At 54.2% G+C, this 16,815-nt stretch overlaps 1 protein-coding gene across 1 annotated transcript in view; it reads right to left on the reverse strand.

The window, feature by feature from the left end:
• Positions 1-200: 200 nt before the first annotated feature.
• The window catches only part of CACNG2 (calcium voltage-gated channel auxiliary subunit gamma 2), a 110,066-nt gene continuing 93,451 nt past the window's right edge, over positions 201-16,815 (reverse strand). The window contains exons 2-4 of the mRNA XM_036108737.2: positions 13,550-13,633; positions 1,905-2,045; positions 201-807 (exon numbers count right to left, since the gene is read on the reverse strand). Of these exons, the coding sequence (XP_035964630.1) occupies positions 272-807; positions 1,905-2,045; positions 13,550-13,633 (761 nt within the window). The 3' untranslated portion in view covers positions 201-271. The remainder of the gene's footprint in view (positions 808-1,904; positions 2,046-13,549; positions 13,634-16,815) is intronic.

Consider the following 16,815-nt stretch of genomic DNA (forward strand, 5'->3'; position numbering starts at 1 on the left):
TTTTTTTTTTGTCACATTTCCTGTCGTTTTGCTTCTTTGTTCCTCTTATATTTTGTTCTTTTTTTTTAAATTTGCTTGTTATGTTTTTCTCTTTTTTTGTTTTTTGTTTTGTTTTTTTTGTTTTTTTTTTTTGCTTTTGGAAGGTTCCCCCCCCCCCAGTGGATGGTTGGGTTCCCGCCCCCTCCTCCCCCCCCCACCTCGGGGGGGGGGCCCACGCGAGGGGGCGATGCTGCGCGGCCCTCCTGCGGCGCCGCCAGGCCCCCCGCGGGCTTCATACGGGGGTGGTCCGGCGGTTGGCTGTGTTGGAGTGGAGAGAGTCTTTGTTCTCCTTCTGGATACAGTTGTGGACTTGGAGGAAGCTGTTATCCCTGTCGGAGTTGTAGGTGGCGGTGGGCGTGGTGGCGGCCTTCAGGGGGTCCCTGCTGAGGGTGTACATGGAGATCTCCGTGGACGGCAGGGTGTTGAAGCCCTTGATGCCCACGGGGGAGGCGTCCCTGGAGTGTGAGGGCTCGGTGGAGCGGGAGCTGGAGCGGCTGCGGCGCTGGTAACGATAGCGGTAGCTGGGGATGCGGGTGATGGCCGAGGCCTGGAGGTAGTCCGTGGCGCGGGCCGTGGCCCGCAGCTGTTTGTGCCGGTCGATAAACATGTGCACGGCCAGCACCCCGACCATCTCGGCGATGATGAAGGACAGGGCCCCGAAGTAGAAGGACCAGCCGTACGAGTAACTGTTCTTCTTGGAGTCGCTCTTGGAGGGGTCTCCAGCATTGGCAGATATGTACACTATGATGCCGATGATGTTACTCAGACCTGCGGGGCACAGGGCGGGTGCGGGGTGGGGGTGGGGGGATCGGAGAGAGGCGTGGTTAGTTCTCAGCGCGTGTCAGGCCCTGGGCAGGACGAACAGACAGGGGCAGCCACACGGGCCCTCGTGGCCGGTTCTGGAGAGGGCTAGTGGCAAGCATGGCCTAAATATTGGATCATGCCATTGGAGGGAGCGACAAAGGGGAGGGCTGATGGAAACAAATCTAGGGGAGGAGAGGAGAGGAGAGGGAGGCATTCGACCACCATGCGTGGACTACTAATAAGAGGTACTGTTTATTGAGCGTTTGCTACCCGCCTTCGCTGTGCGGTGCTGTTCTGGGGGTTTGCAAAGGAGGAAATGGATTGCAGAGAGGTTAAGTAACTTGCTCAAGGCTGCACTGAGGTTTGAAGCTGGTATAGCAGGGGGTTGGCACTGGATCCTGGAGCCAGACTGCCTGGATTCAAAGCCTTTGGCAAGGTGACCTGAGTCAGAGTTTGTAGACCTGTAAAGTGTGTGTGTGTATGTGTGTGTGTGTGTGTGTGTGTGTGTGTGGTCGGGCGGGGGGTGATAGGACTCCCTCTTGCAGGGCCATGGAGAGGATTGAATGAATTAGCACATGTGGAGCTGTTGGGGGCCGGGGTGTGGTAAGTATGGCCATAGGCTTTTTCTGGCATCTGAAGCAATGTGACTTGTCCTGTAACAGGTTTTAAGTGCCTGTGTGTGGTTTTAGGTGCCTGCCTGCCTGCTCCCCCCGGGGTGGGACAGTGAGGGGACAGGGCAGTGAGGATAGGCCCCGTATTCTGCGAGAGACCTGGGATTCGGACCCTTTTCTAAAAGGTGGGAGGGAGATGGGCCCTTGGGCTGAGAGACAGGGTCGGGGGATGTTCCTGGAGGACTCAGCCGGGGGCTTGGATGTTACTATGGGGCAGGAGCCCCAGCACAACCTGCCTTCCCTATGACATGACCTGTTGCAAGTCCTGGAGATCTCCTCTTCTCCCTCCCTCCTGTCTTTGTCAGGCCCTCCCAAGCCACGGAGCACCCAAACCTCGGCCTTCCCCCCACAGGCAGGCCCGGGTTCTGGCTGCCCAGCTCAGGCCATTACCTGCAGACACGAAGAAGATGCCGGCACTCAGGATGATGTTGTGTCGAGTCTTGTAGAACTCGCTGGCTGCGATGCAGAGTCCACCCATGAAGAGCAGAATCACACTCAGGATCGGGAAAATGCTCGAGGCCCTCACGGCCCCTGAGGAACACGGTGGGGGGGGGGGGTCAGTGAGAGAGAGAATGGCACAGCTGTGAGCCAGAGGGACGCATGGGGGAGAGAGTGGCCCACGGGAGTGGGTGTTTCGTGGACATGGGGCCACAGTCAAGTTTGCTTAGCGGGGGAGGGAGGGGGAACAAGCCAGTGTCCACCTCGTAGCCCTTCAGGGGCTCCTGTCTGCCTACAGGACCAAACGCCAGTGCCTCATGAGGCCCACAGGGCCCCGTGTGACTTGGTCTCAGCCCACCTCCAGCCTCATGCCTCCTGGTCCCCGCTCCTGGTCCCCATGTCCCCTCTGGTTCTAGCCACAGCAAACTTCCCATGTCATGTCATTGCATGCTTCTGACTTTTGACATACTGACCTTTCTTACTAGAATGCTTTTCCTGCTCTTTCTGACTCAGCTAACTTCTATCCATCCATCAAAACTCAACTCAAACTCGCCTCCTCTGTCAAGCCTTCCCTGACTTGCTTAAGCAAAGCGATCCGTCCCTTCCTGTGTGCTGGGGCCCCTGGGGCAGCGTGTTATCGTGGTGAAGGAGCCACATGGCCTGGATCTGAATCTGGCTTTAGCATGTATTAGCTGCATAGGGTGGGGCGAATTGTCTCTCTGTGCCTCAATTTCCTCATCTGTAAAATGGGGATGGTCATAGTGCCTGCCTCCTCAGACTGCCATGAGGATTAAATGAGCTGATTCTGATAATGCACTTGGATAAATCTCTGAGGACATGTAGTAAAGGCTGGATAAAGGATAGTTAGTATAGGAAAAACTTGTTTCTATATATGCTTCCACAAGCCGTGTGGTCCCATGAAGGCGAGAACTGTGGCTATTTGTTTTTTTTTTTTTTTTTGTAGTTAGCTCTCTTTTTAATCTCTCTGTCCCTACCACCTCAGTGGGTGCTGGAGACACCGCAGGTCCCCAGTGCAGGCTCACTGAGTGAATAAACGTGGTGAGGCGGTCCAGACAGAGGAAGAAGCAGACATGTTGCCAAGAAAAGAACAAGTGAAAAACAAAAACCCAAAAAAAATGCCTTCAGGATAAAGTGAGAAGGAAGGACCGACAAACAGGCACAAGAACAGAACACCCTCAGGAACATTTTACTTCTGCATGTGGGAGGACAGGAGGGCAGAGGGACGCAGCTGGCCGGTGGTGGTGGTGGGGGGCAGGCCAGACCAACAGGGGGCGCATGTGGGGGGGCAGTGTCCGGATGGGGACCCAGAGGTGCCGGGTCCTCCACAAAGTGTCTCTGGAGAGTACAATAGTCTTTCTCTCCAGATTCAAATAAGGCGGTGGTGACCTCAGGGCTTGAGTCCCTGTCCTGGGAGCTGTGGGCCAGGTAGGAGGCAGAGCGTCTGGAGGCTCCTGGGAGGGAAAGGAAGATTTCTTTACATGTCTGGGTTGTTTAAGTGGCTTCTGAGGAAGTTTAGGGCCCCTTGGCTCAGCCAGGGGTGAGCCGGAGTGGTTGGTTGGCTGGGGATGTGCATTTTGGAGAGGAAGTCGCCAGGAGTAGAGTTTCCTCTCGCTCCCCATCCCTTCTGGTGGTAGTGTGGCCGCAGAAATCTGTGGAGAAGGGAGTTTTTCTGTATAGAACTTGAGGAATTTTTCCAAGAGGATTTTAGGCAGTTGGCTGTGATGTGTGATATAAAACTCCTCCTCTCTCTTCCCCCTGGATCTTCAGGAAGTCTACACAGCTTACTGAGGCTGTTGGGTGAATGGATTATTTTAGGGGGACTTGAAGAAGGGTGAACCTGAACTAGGGTCCAGAGGATGAGGCAAGCAGGGGGAGCAGCTGGGTTACTGGGCAATCGGGCTCTCCTCTCCCATAAGCAGGGACGGACCGCCTCCCCCCAGATCTGAGTGGACATTCCCCCCGTGCAAGCCATTTTAAGATAACTGTTGTGTCCCCAGCCCGATCCCCCAGCCCCCACACCCCTACACATGCATACATGATGCCTGGACATGCACACTCAGTGCTGCCTGAATCCTCTTCTTTGTAAGCACCTGGGGATAGGAAAGCTTATTGAAGACTCAGGAGAGAAGAGAGAATCTTTGATAAGCACCTACTCTGTGTCGAGTCGTGAAAGAGTACCTAACATACATTCTCTAATGTAATCCTTATAACAGCCCTGGGGGCTGTGTTTTTTAGCTCCAGTTTATAGACAAGAAAACTGAAGTTCAGAGAGGCAAAGTAACTTGCCCAAGACAGCCCAGCTCATGAGTCAGGATTCAAGTTCAGATCAGCCCCACTTTTGGACCACCCTGTACTCTCCCTATGGGGCTTCCAAGGAGCCTGGAAGGGTGCTGCAGAGTACAGAGTTCTGGGTTTGGGGTCCCAGCTGTGCCACTCACGTGCTGTGTGGCTGAGACAGGTATCTCGCCCCCTCTGGTTTCCCCATGTGTAAAAGTGGGGGTGGACCGTTGGATGATTTCTCATGCTTCTGCCCTCTCCGTGTGGGGATGTGATGTCTGACCAGCTGGGAATAGAGGGTGACAGCAAAAAGGGGGAAAGACAGGTTGGTGTGACTTCCGAGAGGGGCAGCCGCTGTGGCTCAGAGGAGCAGAGCCAGGGAGGAAGCTCTCCAGTCTTTTCCCTCCGAGAAAGCGGTGCTTCCTGCCCACCGTATGCCCACATTTGGCAAACCCAGCCTGCACCCTCAGAGCAAATGCCTCCCAGGCAGCCGGGGCTTGATGGCGTCGGCTCAGCCTGCCGGCAGCACCCGGATATCCCAACTTAGACTTCCAGACAGCAGAGAGAGGGAGCACCAGCTGTGGAGGGAGCTGGGATGCTGTGTGCGCAGTCGTGTGTGTATGTGTGTGTGTGTGCGTGCGCGCACGGACACGTGTGCAAAGACAAGATGGAAGGAGGCTGGAGAGAGAGGTCTGCTGTTGCAGCCCCAGAGAGTAATGGGACCACTTCAGAAGGTCCCAAGCAGCTTATGATGTGCTCTAGAGCGGGGTAACCAGCGGGCGGTACAAACACTAGCCTCTCTCGGAAGAGGTTTGCCCAGGACGGAGGTGACAGGGGACAGCCAGTAAACAGCACCTTACCTAGGGAGGCTGAAGTTTGCAGGACCCAGATTCAGGCTGGGCAGGAAGTGACTTCAGAGCAAGCAGGGGCTCCTACATTGGAGAAGTTTCTCGAAGGAGGTCGTTCTGGCTGGGTGGTGTCATAGGCAGAGTGGGGATTTGGGGGTGCCCCTGAGTTCTTACCCTGGCTTTGTCACTCCTTCACAGCGTGGCCGAGGGCAAGGGTCTTTACCTCTCTGGGTCTGTTTCTGCATCCTGCAGAAGGGGAAAAGGAACCCTACCATCCAGCTTACGGGAATGTAAGGCCCTGCTGCTCGGGGCGGGGGTGGGGGGGTGCAGTTGGAGGGCCAGCAGCCCAGGAAGCATCATGGGAAGTTTGTTAGAACTGCAGGGTCTCAGGCCTCACTCTGCAGCTGTTAGAATCTACATTTTAAGAAAAGTGTGTAACCCAAGTCGTATGCACACGAAAGTTTGAGAAGCGCTGTTGTCAAGATTAAATTGGATCCTATCTGTGCTGGTTCTACCCTGGGAAGTGTATAGTAAAAGGTACGATATTTATTACTTCTACTGATTCCCCCCCTCCTTCATCCAGATACTACTTTTCCATGAATTGTCTTGATTCCCACCGAAGCTAGTGTGGTGTCAGTGCTGAAATCTGTCATGAGGAGCAGAAGGTATCTGATTTATTCAATGAATAAATATTTATTGATCTCCTACGAGTAAGCATATGGAACCACGCAGTACGTACCAACATTTATGGAGCTCTTCCTATGTGCCAGGCCCCATCCTGGCACGTGGATAAACCCACTGAAACCTCAGACCAACCCCACGAAGCAGTGGCCTTGGCTTCATGGAGATTACAGATACCTAAAGCTGGTATTGGCAAACTTTTTCTGTCAAAAGACGGATAGTAGCTATTTCTGGCTTTGCGAGCCATATGTTCTCTACTGCAACTACCCCACTTAGCTGTTGTAGCATGAAAACAGCCTTAGGCAATATGTAAACAAAAGAGTGTGGTCCTTTTCCAATAAAACTTTATTTGCAAAAACAGTTGGTGGGCCAGATTTGGCCTACGAGCTGCAGTTTGGCCCTTCCTGGCTGAGCATGTAATATGCTGTACTGGGGAAAGGCCACAGGGTCCAGGGTGGGGAGATGCTTTGCTTTAGATTAGCTGTGAGTTCAGTGAGTAAATACGGACTGAGTGCCCGCCACGGTGCCAGGTTCCAGGCTGGGCATGGGAGAGCTAGGGGTTCAAAAACAGGCCTGGTCCATGTTTTTATGGGGCTTAGGTTCTCATGAAGGAGATGTACATCACCAGATAATAGTACAGATAAACATATAATTATCAACCAGGATAAAGTGCTATGAGTTGGAAGGTATCCATATGGCACTATGAAGCCAAGTGATGGGCTAATGTCACATGTAGATGGCTAATGTTCATTGAGTGTTTAGTGTACGCTGGGACTGTTCTAAGCACTGTACGTATATTAACTCGTCAGTTCTCCCTACAACTCTGCAAAGTTGGAATTACCCTCTCAGACAGCAGCTAAAACTGAGGCACAGAGAGGTTAAGCCATTTCTCTGAGTCCACCCAGCAAGGAAGTGGAGAAGCTGGATTTTGAACCCAGGCGGTCTGCCTCTAGGGTCTGGGGGTCTGACCACTGCACTCCCCGGCTCTCGGGCCTGTGCCTCCTGCCCCTCTGAGCTCATGTGGGGATCAAGGAGGGCTTCCCGGAGGGAATGATGTTGGAGCTAGCATCTGATGGATAAGGAGAAGCCAACAGGGCAGAAAAGAGACAGGGTGTGGAGTGTTCCAGGGAGAGGAAGCAGCGTGAGCTGAGCTGGAGAAAGAATCCTTGCTCAGGGAACTGGAAGACCCGTGCTGTCTCTGATGGTCCTGTGTGCCCCAGACCTCCCCTCAGGGGCCACTCAGCCAGGCCAGGGCACCGTCCTATCTATTCCCTGTGTCACTTGTGGCCTTCGATCAGAATGGTTGCTCTTACCAGGTGTATAGAGGATGGGCTCCCGATTTCCTGGGCGTGGTGTTCAACTCTTAATGTTTGCTGTCCCACTTGGGATTTGGCCCATTCGTACAGGACAGGATCGCCCAGGACAAGATTGCCCAGGAGTGGCTCAGGAGGAACTTCTAAGCTCTTGGGCATCTCTCCCTCGCTCCCCTCCACGCTGTGCTGGATGGGGTGGCCAGGACCACGGACGTCTATGTGAGCATGCGTGTATGAATGTGAGAGAGTGGGGGGAGAGGGGGAGGGAGCACAGGGGAAGGAGGAGGAGGGAGGAGGTGTTCCTGGAGGAGACCATCCTCAGGGAAGGAGGAAGAGGAAGGGCAAGACGGCGGATGAGGGGAGAGAGAGGAGTCAAGAGTGGTGGTTAAGAGTCTGGGCTCCACACGTGGCCTCCTTGGGGCTCCAGCCCGCCCCCCCCACTGGAAGGGTAGCCTCTGTGCCTCCCCTTTCTCGTCTGTGTAATGGGGACACCGACAGGACCTACCTCCCAGGGTGTTGTGAAGGGGAATGCAGATAACGCCTAAAGTAGTTAAGTGTGCTGTATAGAATGACATAGGAAAAGAATTCTGGAAGCTCCGTGAGCTTCCTTGGGGAGTGCCATCTGCGCAGGCGCCAGAGGCTGTCCCATTCCCTGTTGTGCCCCGGGCTGCCGATCAGCGGCACCAAGTCGGGAGGGAGGCGGCCCTCCTGAGCCTCGGTTGTCCCCCTGCCGTAGGGAGATCGTGAGCACACCCAGCTCACAGCCTGCGATGAGAGTCATAAGTCAAGACATTTTAAGCAATTACGACAGCGCCTGGTCTGCGCCGAGCGCCAGGAAATGTTAGTTCTCATCGTGGCAGAAGGGACCGGTGCAGTTTCTCAGGGGCCCGGGGTTCCCTAGGCTGGTGCTTATCCCAGGGCCGGTTGTGAGTCAGGACCAGGTGGTGAAGTCAGCCTGCTGGGTGCAACCAGCACTTAAAGAAATGAACCAGTTCCGAACTGAGAGTGTCACCGTGTGCGGCTTGCAAGGGGTTGGCCCTGTTTGCAGAAACGTTTGCTCTGGTTGCATGGATGTGAGTGAGAAAGGGCGGCAGCTTCGGATGTTTCCAAATCACACTGTGGCCCCTGGGAAATACCGACTCCCATCTCCTGGACACACATACACACACACACACACCCTGCAGGGACCCACAGACACAAGCAACCATGCACTTACATGTTCAGACAGACGCTCAGATGCATGGACACACAGGCACCAAACGACACAGAACACAGCAGACTCACCCCCTCGTGCATAAAGACAGACACACGGACGAACACTGGCAATCAAAGGAAGTCACACCCGGGTCACCACTGCCTCTGTCTTCACCTGCGCTCAAGCTTTGCTAAGGAGGGATAAGGATGGGGAAACACCAGAGCAGACACATTGGTGGCCCCCCAGAGCTTGCTGGGAAAACAGGTCTGGTCATCATTTGTTCCTGTGTAAGCTAGTGATGGGTGGGTGAGGGCCACACTGGCCACACCTTCATGGGGCCGAGATGTCAGGAGGCCCAGGATTCTGTGGTTCCAGAGAAGCCGTGGAACTCCTCAAATACCTATGGGGGTGAGGGTGGGGTAAGAGCATTCATTCATTCAATCATTCATTCCATCAGATACTGATTGGGTGCCTGCCTTCTCCCCTCAAGAGGCTCTGGATGATGCCCAAAAATTGGCCTGATGGTGTGAGAGCAAGTGAGTCCCACTTTCTTTGCCAGCCCAGGAGATGAGCTCTGTATTCCTGTCCAGCCATGTCCTTCTGGCATTCTCTCTCCTTCCTCTCAGCTCTAGATCCTCAGTCCAGCTGGTGGAATGAGGATGGTAGGGGTGACCTAGGCCACCTACTTGCCACCTTCCTCAGCCTCCTCTCCTGGGCCCTTCTCATCTTCCTGGCCTCTAAGCCTTGGCATCCTGGGGCTCAGACCCTGCCCTTCTTCTCTGCACCGCTGCCTTGGTCCATTCATCAAGTCTCGTGGCTTTAGATATCATCTGCCTGCTGACAACTGGCACACTCCTGTCTTGGGCCAGGACCTGTCCTGGGAGTCCCAGACTCCAGGGCATTTCCCCAGGGAGTCCCATAGGCCTCTCTGACTTAAGGTGGCTGACACTGAGCTTCCCATTCTCCCTAATCCCAGCCTTGGACTCAAACCCTGACTCCTTTCTTCCCTGGGAAATCCACATGCAGACTGTCTGGAAATCCTATCTGCAGGTCCTTGGGAATATTTTCCAGCTCTGACCCCTTCCCATCTCCTTCACTGCTTCTACCTTGGTTCAGGACACCTTCTCTTGTCTAGATTATTGCCAGCAGGCTCCTAACTGTTCTGCCTGCTTCTGCCCTTGCCCTATTTCAGTATCTTACGAATATAGCAACCAGAGGGTCCTGTAGAATGTGAGACCCTCCGATGGCTTTCTGCAATACCCGAGCCCTTTCTATGACCCGCAGGGGCCTCTGGGCCTCTCTGCATTGGCTCTTCCTTGGCTGTCCCTTGCTCGCTCTACTCTTGTCTTTCTGGCCTCAGACCTGTTCCTCAAACATTCCAGGCATGCTCCCGTCTCAGGGCCTTTGTACTTGCTGTTCCCTCTGCCTGGAACATTCTCCTCTTGGCTTTCCACATGGCTCCCTCTCACCTCCTTCAGACCTTTACTCAAACTTCACAAGGAGGATTTTATTGACCCCCATCCCCACCCTGGAATTTCCTATCCCCCGTTCCTGCTGGATTTTTCTCCCTATCACTCCTCATAGTTTAACAGACTATATAATTAACTTGTTCATTTCATTTATTGTAGATTGCAGGTGCTGGGAGGGCCAGGTCTTTATTTTGTCTGCAGCCAAAAAGGACCCATGGCCCCCGGGTGGCTCAGATCTTTTCTGGCCTCCTGAGTACCAGGACGCTCAGCCCCACAGAGCCGAGGAGAAGACACTCAGAGGGTTTTTCGAGAGCTATGGCTCCGCCAGGCGAGGTCCACCATCCCACACTTCCACATGGTCAGGCCTCTGTCCATTCCAGAACAGTGCTGGCCCTGTGTCAGGCTCTCAGCAGATCCTGCCCTTTGGTTGAGCAAGGTCTGGTAGACTGTGTCCCTGACCTTGGTAAGAGCAGGAGCTCCAGCCGTCTTTCTGGGGCCCACCCTGCCTGTCCCACTGCCCCTCTGAGTCTGAGGCAGGCTGGGTGTGAACGGTCAAAGCCAGAGTGTCTCTCTTTGCTGAGCCCCTTTCCACCCCCTTAGGTCACCTGCCCCCACCCTGTCCCTCCTCACAGTTCTCTGCTGTCCTTTGGAAACCCAGCAGGGTCCTGTCCCGGGGCCCACCTCCAATGGCCTGGCCACCCCACTCCTCTCAGCCCTGTCTCCCAAACAGCCCCTCACTTCTCGCCATCCCCACAGCTAACACTCTGGTCCAACGGCCATAGCCTTTCATCAGGATGTCCAGGATATCCGCGACAGCCCCGACTGGCCTCCCTGCCTCCCCAGCCAGCAGCCAGAACTGACCTTCCAAATCAGTGTCCCCTGCTCGTGGTTCCCATCACACTTAGAATGAGATCCGATTTCTTCCCGACCTGACTGAGCTCCTCAGCTACCTCTCCGACCTCATGCTGTGGGATGCCCTCCATTCGTGCCCTGTACTCAGCCAGTCCGGCCTCCTGGCTGACCCCCAAACACCCCTTCTCTGCCCTGCCTTCGTAAGGCCTTTGCCCTTGCCAGTCCCTTCTCAGGGATGTGTTCCCCCAAATCCTCTTAGCTCCTTCCTTTTCTTCATTTAGAGAAGCTGTCCTCCCTCATCTAGGTGACACCCCCCTGCCCTCTGCCTGCCCCCTCACAGCTCTGAAACCATCTGAGGGGCTTATTCCTGCTCCCGCTCCCCGCTTGCTCCCTTCCCTGGAATATCATGTTCACAGAGGGGCCAGCATGGTTTGTTCCACCCTTGGATCCCCTGTACTGAGACAACAGTGTCCTGCACGGAGTGAGAGCTTAGTGAATGTCTCGTTAGTAAATGAGTGAATGCTTCTAGAGGCCAAGTCTCATTCCTTCTGGAATGATCTCTGGTTTGGGTTAGGAGCCAGGCACCCTCAGCCCACATGCTTTCTTCTAACCCTGCCTGCGTCATGGCATACGTGCTACCTTCCTGGGACTGTTTCTAGACAGTGAGCCCCTCTCCTGCCCTCCCACGTGGCAGGCTCACAGTGAGGATGGGTGTAACAGACCCGAAATGGGAGCGGGCTCAGGCCCCGCCCACCGGCGGCAGCCCCGCCCACCTGCCTGCAGGAGACGTGCTCCCACCTCTGGGAGAAGCTCCATCCACCTCCCTGGGCCTTAGCTCCACCCACTTCAGTGGGCCCAGGATCCTTCTAGAAGAATGATCCCGGCCTTCCAGCTTCTCTAGCCAACCAGGTTAGGGCTTAATAAAAATGAGAGAATCTAATTAGGATTAGAATCTATTAGAGAATGATAGGAACTCACATCTTGCAACTTTCAAAAATTACCTTTGTTGTTTAGCCCAAGATTAGCATATTATAGATCAGGGGTCAGCAAACCATGCCAAATCCAGCCTGCTGCCTGTTTTTGTAAATGAAGTTAAGTTTTGGCCTTGGGTAGTTGGGAGAGAGGCTGTACGACCCACAAAGCCTGATATATTTACTGTCTGGCCCTCTATACAAAAAGTTTGCCAACTCTTGTTACAAATACTCAAAAAGATACTGTTGGATTAAGTAGGCTTAAATGAGAGCCTTGGAATCCTGCCCTGTTAACACCAGCAGTTCGAGTCTTTTGTCCAGGGACACCAAAATAAACCAAACACTCTAAGCATTTCTCTCTTTAATAATGAGGAGATGGAGGTATAGAGTAGGTAGAAATAGCCACTGAAGAATCCTATATCTGTCCTTTAGTTGACAGACAACATTTATGGAGCACCTGCTCTATTCCAGAAGCTGTTCGAGGCACAGCCATGAAGGAGACAAAGTTCCTGCGCATCCCTTGGCGGCTAGCTGATTAAGTATTACATCCTCACTGTGCTCAACCAGTGGGCTCCCGGTGTGAGGCTGAGCTTTGGTCCCCCACTTCTGCCTCCACCGGCAGGCTGCATCTGTGCCATGCCCGTCTCCCAGGGCCAGCTGCCTGGGGCCACAGACGGCACCCCATTCTTTGCCCTCGATTTTCTCAGCCTGCCCTTATGCCACCCCCACCCCCCCTCCTTCAAGAGCCCCAACATGGTAAGTGGGGGAGGACGATCAAACCGCCTTTTAGGAATTCCATTTAAGAGCAGTGTCTTTCGGGAATTCATAAAAGGAAATGATGAGCATTGTAAGATACTTTTCTCCCTTTAAAAAGAAATCTGTAAATTACATCGTGTTCCCTTCCTTTCCCCTCCTCGCTGCCTGGCTGACTTCATGTTCCGTGCGCTTTTCAATGAAACCAGGTGGATTCCAGGCTGACCCGGGAGTTGGCTTTGATGTGAGGAGTAGTTATTGAAAGAGACAGGGTGATCCATGTGATGAAATGCCTCCTACACTTTCCATAAAAGTGAACGGAGGGTGATGCTAGCCATTCTGCTGTGGGGGATGGGAAGGGAGGCATTAGCGGCCTCTGAGCAGCTGGGAAGGGCACTGGGGCAGCAGGTGGCATGCTCCTGGGAAGAGAGCAAACCTCTTCTGGAAGAGCCTCCTGAGAGCCCGGAGCAGAGCTTTCAACCACTTCTGCGCAGGTGGCTTTGCTGTCCCAGGCATCAAGGACCCTCAGCCCCTCTCCTGGAAATCCCTTTCTCAGGGAGCATTTTACCTTGTTAGTTTTTGCTGATTCTTGAGAAATTTTCTTTGGGACTCAAAATGCTCTCTCTGATAATATGCCTCAGGTGGATTTAAGGTCACAACGATTACCTCAGGATTTAACCTTGACTTGATCGTGGGGGAAGAAAAATAAATCTCACGTATTGTCTCAGGAGAAGTTCCAGTCTGACACTGCCTGATGAGTTTCTTCATTCAGTTATTCAAGAACTATTTACTGAGCACTTACTATGCGCAGGGCACTGGGCTGGGAATAAGAACAAGTGGACAGGATAAGGGAGGGTCCCAAGACTGCCAGGGAGATGTTTACACAAATAGACAAGGACCCCACAGCATGATAAAGGTGCTGTGCCCTGGGAACCCATGCAGGGGCACGGAGGACTTCCTGTAGGAGGTGATGTTTCAGCCTGCGACCTGGAGGATGCGTAGTGGTTTATCAGACAAAGGGGAGGGAAGAGGGTTGTAGGCAGAGGGAACAGCATGCATGAAGGTTTGGCCTCCGGACAGGAGGGAAGGAGGGAGGCTCAGCTTTTTCCTGCCCTCTGCTGAGACAGGGATCTCTAGATAGTCCTGGCCTTTGGTGCTCCGGAGGTTGGATGGACAGGACCCACCCCCAGAAGGGAGAAAAAATTGCATGCACTCACGGAGGAAGTATTCTGCTGTGTCAGCTTCGTAATCTGCATCCTCTGGGAAGTGATCGATTTGCTTGCAGAGACCTTTGAAGTTCCCTGGAAAACAAGAGGAGAAAGGACACTTGAAACATCAGAGTTTCCAGGGGCTCAGCACCCACCGCCTCTTGCTGATTTCTCGTTCTTCTGAAGCTGGCTCAGCCCTCTCCCCGGCCCCTGAAGGAAGGTATCGCTTTGTCTGTTTGGACATCTGCCTGGTGAATCAAAACACACACACCTACGGTGCCGCGGAGAGGATCTAAGGCCTAAGACTTCAAAACCCAGCCTTCCATCCCTGCACTGAGGCTTCTGAAGATTAGCTGAAGCTTGGCGGGCAGCAGAGGTTTGGCTCGGGGCTGGGGACTGCCGCCCGAAGAGGAGGCTGATGAACGGGTCAGTCCATCCGCCTCTGTGCCCCGGCTCGGCTGGGAGTCATCTCGCGTTTTGCCTGGCAGAGAGCAGATCGCTCTGCAAAGAAGGCAGACCCCACGTGGATGCTGACAAACGTTCCCACGGCCCTTAAATGAGCTTGCAAAAGCGCCTTCCCCTCTGCCGTGCCTGGAATGCACTGCGCCCAGCCCCCAGCTGCGCTGAAATGCTCCCGGGCTGGGGGCAGGGAAGAGGTTGAGCCCCCCCTGGGGCTTGGGCCCTCTGCCAGGCTCATGAATTTGGCTCTACCACAGGCCTGTGAGGGGGGTATTATCTCCTCCATTATACAGAGGAAGAAACTGGGGCTCAGGGAGGCTACTTGATCCGAGTAAGTACTCATGGCCAGGAAATGATGGAAGCAGGGCTCAAATGGAGGCCTGTTGACTCTAAATCTTTCCTGGGGCGATGGCTGAGAAGGTGAACAGCGGCTCAGGTGAAAACCCAACGTCACAGCCGTCGCCCCCCCACCGCCCCCCACCGCCGCCCGGGCCAGCGACCACTAAGTGAATGAGCCAACTAGTGAATGTGATCTCCTTAAGGACTGATGCGTGGAATAGAGCTTGTGAGCGGCTCGGCTTCGTGACAGCAGAAACTTCCGTGTGTTTCACACACCGTTTACCCCCGGCACCAGCCCAGCTATAGCTCACGTCGGCGAACTTTCTCTGAATGCGCAAATAACCCACCCCGGGCTGGGAGACGTGGCAGCTCCCGTGGCTGGGCTGCCCGTGGCTGGCACGTTGGGAAAAGTGCTTGGGGGCATCCTTGTGAGGGAGAATTAGACGCTGACTATATTCAGCCACTGACATTTGGGATTTTTCTGTGACAGGAGCTAATAACCTAATTAATATAGTCCTCAGTATGTGTTAGCAATTTATTTTCCTATAGAGTGCTGAGCCTCCAGTAGGTTTTCTTGTGTCCTATAGATATTATTTAGGAATTTTAAGGCATTCTTACATGTCGTATACACCTGGTTATATAGGATACAGGTGTACGTACATAAAGATAGGCGTTTTAGACATTTCTAGCTCTTATATGTTACAGAGAAGGTGGTTGACCCCCCATTCGCTGTCTCTGCACCAAATTCACCCCCTTTCCTGACTTCTGCAAGAAAAACCATTCTCCAGAGCTTATGGGGACTTCTGGTAACATCACTGAAGCTTGGTGGGGTCTCGGGAGCACAAAGGTTCACTGGAAATGCTCCCCTGGGGCTTGCTTCCTGTCTAAGTGTTCTGGGCGCTTCCTCTTCTTGCTCACCCACCCCACCTCTCCGCCCTGCCCTGGAGAATTCACAGGGGTCCCTCTAGGACTTCTCCCCTCGTCCCACCACACGCCCTTCTCTCCTGAGAAGTCTTCGTTTCCGCTGCTAAGAGGCTAAAATATCCTCCCTATTGTTCAAATGACAAATCAGTGTATTTGCGAAGCACTTTCATTTTCTCTCAATTCAGTCTGACAAATACTTTGTCGGTGCCAGCCCGGTGCGGGCATCTTTATAAGGGCTCCGTGCGGGCAGTGAGGTGTAGAGCACGGTGCCGACGTGCCCCGAGGCTCCTCACTAATCCGGGACAGTGCGCAACCCCAGACCAAGGGCTCGTGAGTGGTGCCTCCACGTCTCTCTTCTAAGGGCCCCGCGCTTCGTGCTGGCGGCCCGCACCCATACCTTGCAGCCTCACCTCTCCTCTGCACGAGCCGCGCCCAGTCCTTCTCAGACCCTGGGCTCCCCGTGCGGTGCCCGGCGCAGAGCAAAGGCTCAAGAGATGCTCTGGGGAGGCTGTGTGAAGTCACCAGTGGCCCAGTCTCTCCTGTGAGGGCCAGACCTGGTATCCGCTGTCTATCTGGTATGTCCTGGTAGATGTGTTCAAGGCGCTGTACGTTCAGCAGGTCCAAACCTGAACTCGGGATCTTTCTCCCTCCAGCCGGTGGCCTTATGGAGGCACCGACCAGCTCAGGGAATGTCTGTCCGTCGCTGCCTGTACAAGGCTGAGCCCACCTGTCACTGCCGACCTCTCCTCCTCCTCTCTGCAGGCTCCATCCCTCACGACGTCAGTCCTGTCTGCGCTAGCTCTCAAAACGGTCAGTTTCTCGCTGTTGGCAGCAACACCCACGGCCAGGCCACCATCCTGGCTTCCCTGCATGACTGCCGTGGCCTCCCCACTGGTCATTTTGCACCCACCTTTATCCCTCCCTACAGAGTAATCATAGAGATCCTTTGAAAATGCCAATCTGGTCAAGCCGCCTCTAGCTGGAAACACTCAACAGCTTCCCAGGGCTCTAGGGAAAGCTCAGCATCCTTTTTTTTTTTTTAAAGATTTTATTTATTTATTTGAGAGAGAGAGAATGAGAGACAGAGAGCATGAGAGGGAGGAGGGTCAGAGGGAGAAGCAGACTCCCCGCCGAGCAGGGAGCCCGATGCGGGACTCGATCCCGGGACTCCAGGATCATGACCCGAGCCGAAGGCAGTCGCTCAACCAACTGAGCCACCCAGGCGCCCCAAGCTCAGCATCCTTAAGAGGCTTGACCCTGACCTCTGCCTGGTCTTATTTCCCGCCTACCTCCCTGTGTCTGCGCACAGGCCATCTCAGCCGTCCTTCATGCATGCTCCCTCCTACCACAGGACCTTTGCACGTGCTGGTCTGGCTGCCCGAGCCCCCACCACATCCTTCGTTGTCTCCTTCCCTCAGCCTCCCCCTGCCCCCCTGCACTGTGCTGGTGGGGTATCTGCTGCTCTGCTGTCCATTCTGTGTTGGGGGGGAGATGTTAAGGCGAGTGATGGTGGTGGGACTGTTCTAGTAGAGGGGGAAGACGTGATGACCTGA

Source organism: Halichoerus grypus, chromosome 6 (assembly GCF_964656455.1).
Source record: "Halichoerus grypus chromosome 6, mHalGry1.hap1.1, whole genome shotgun sequence".
NCBI classification, from domain to species: domain Eukaryota; kingdom Metazoa; phylum Chordata; class Mammalia; order Carnivora; family Phocidae; genus Halichoerus; species Halichoerus grypus.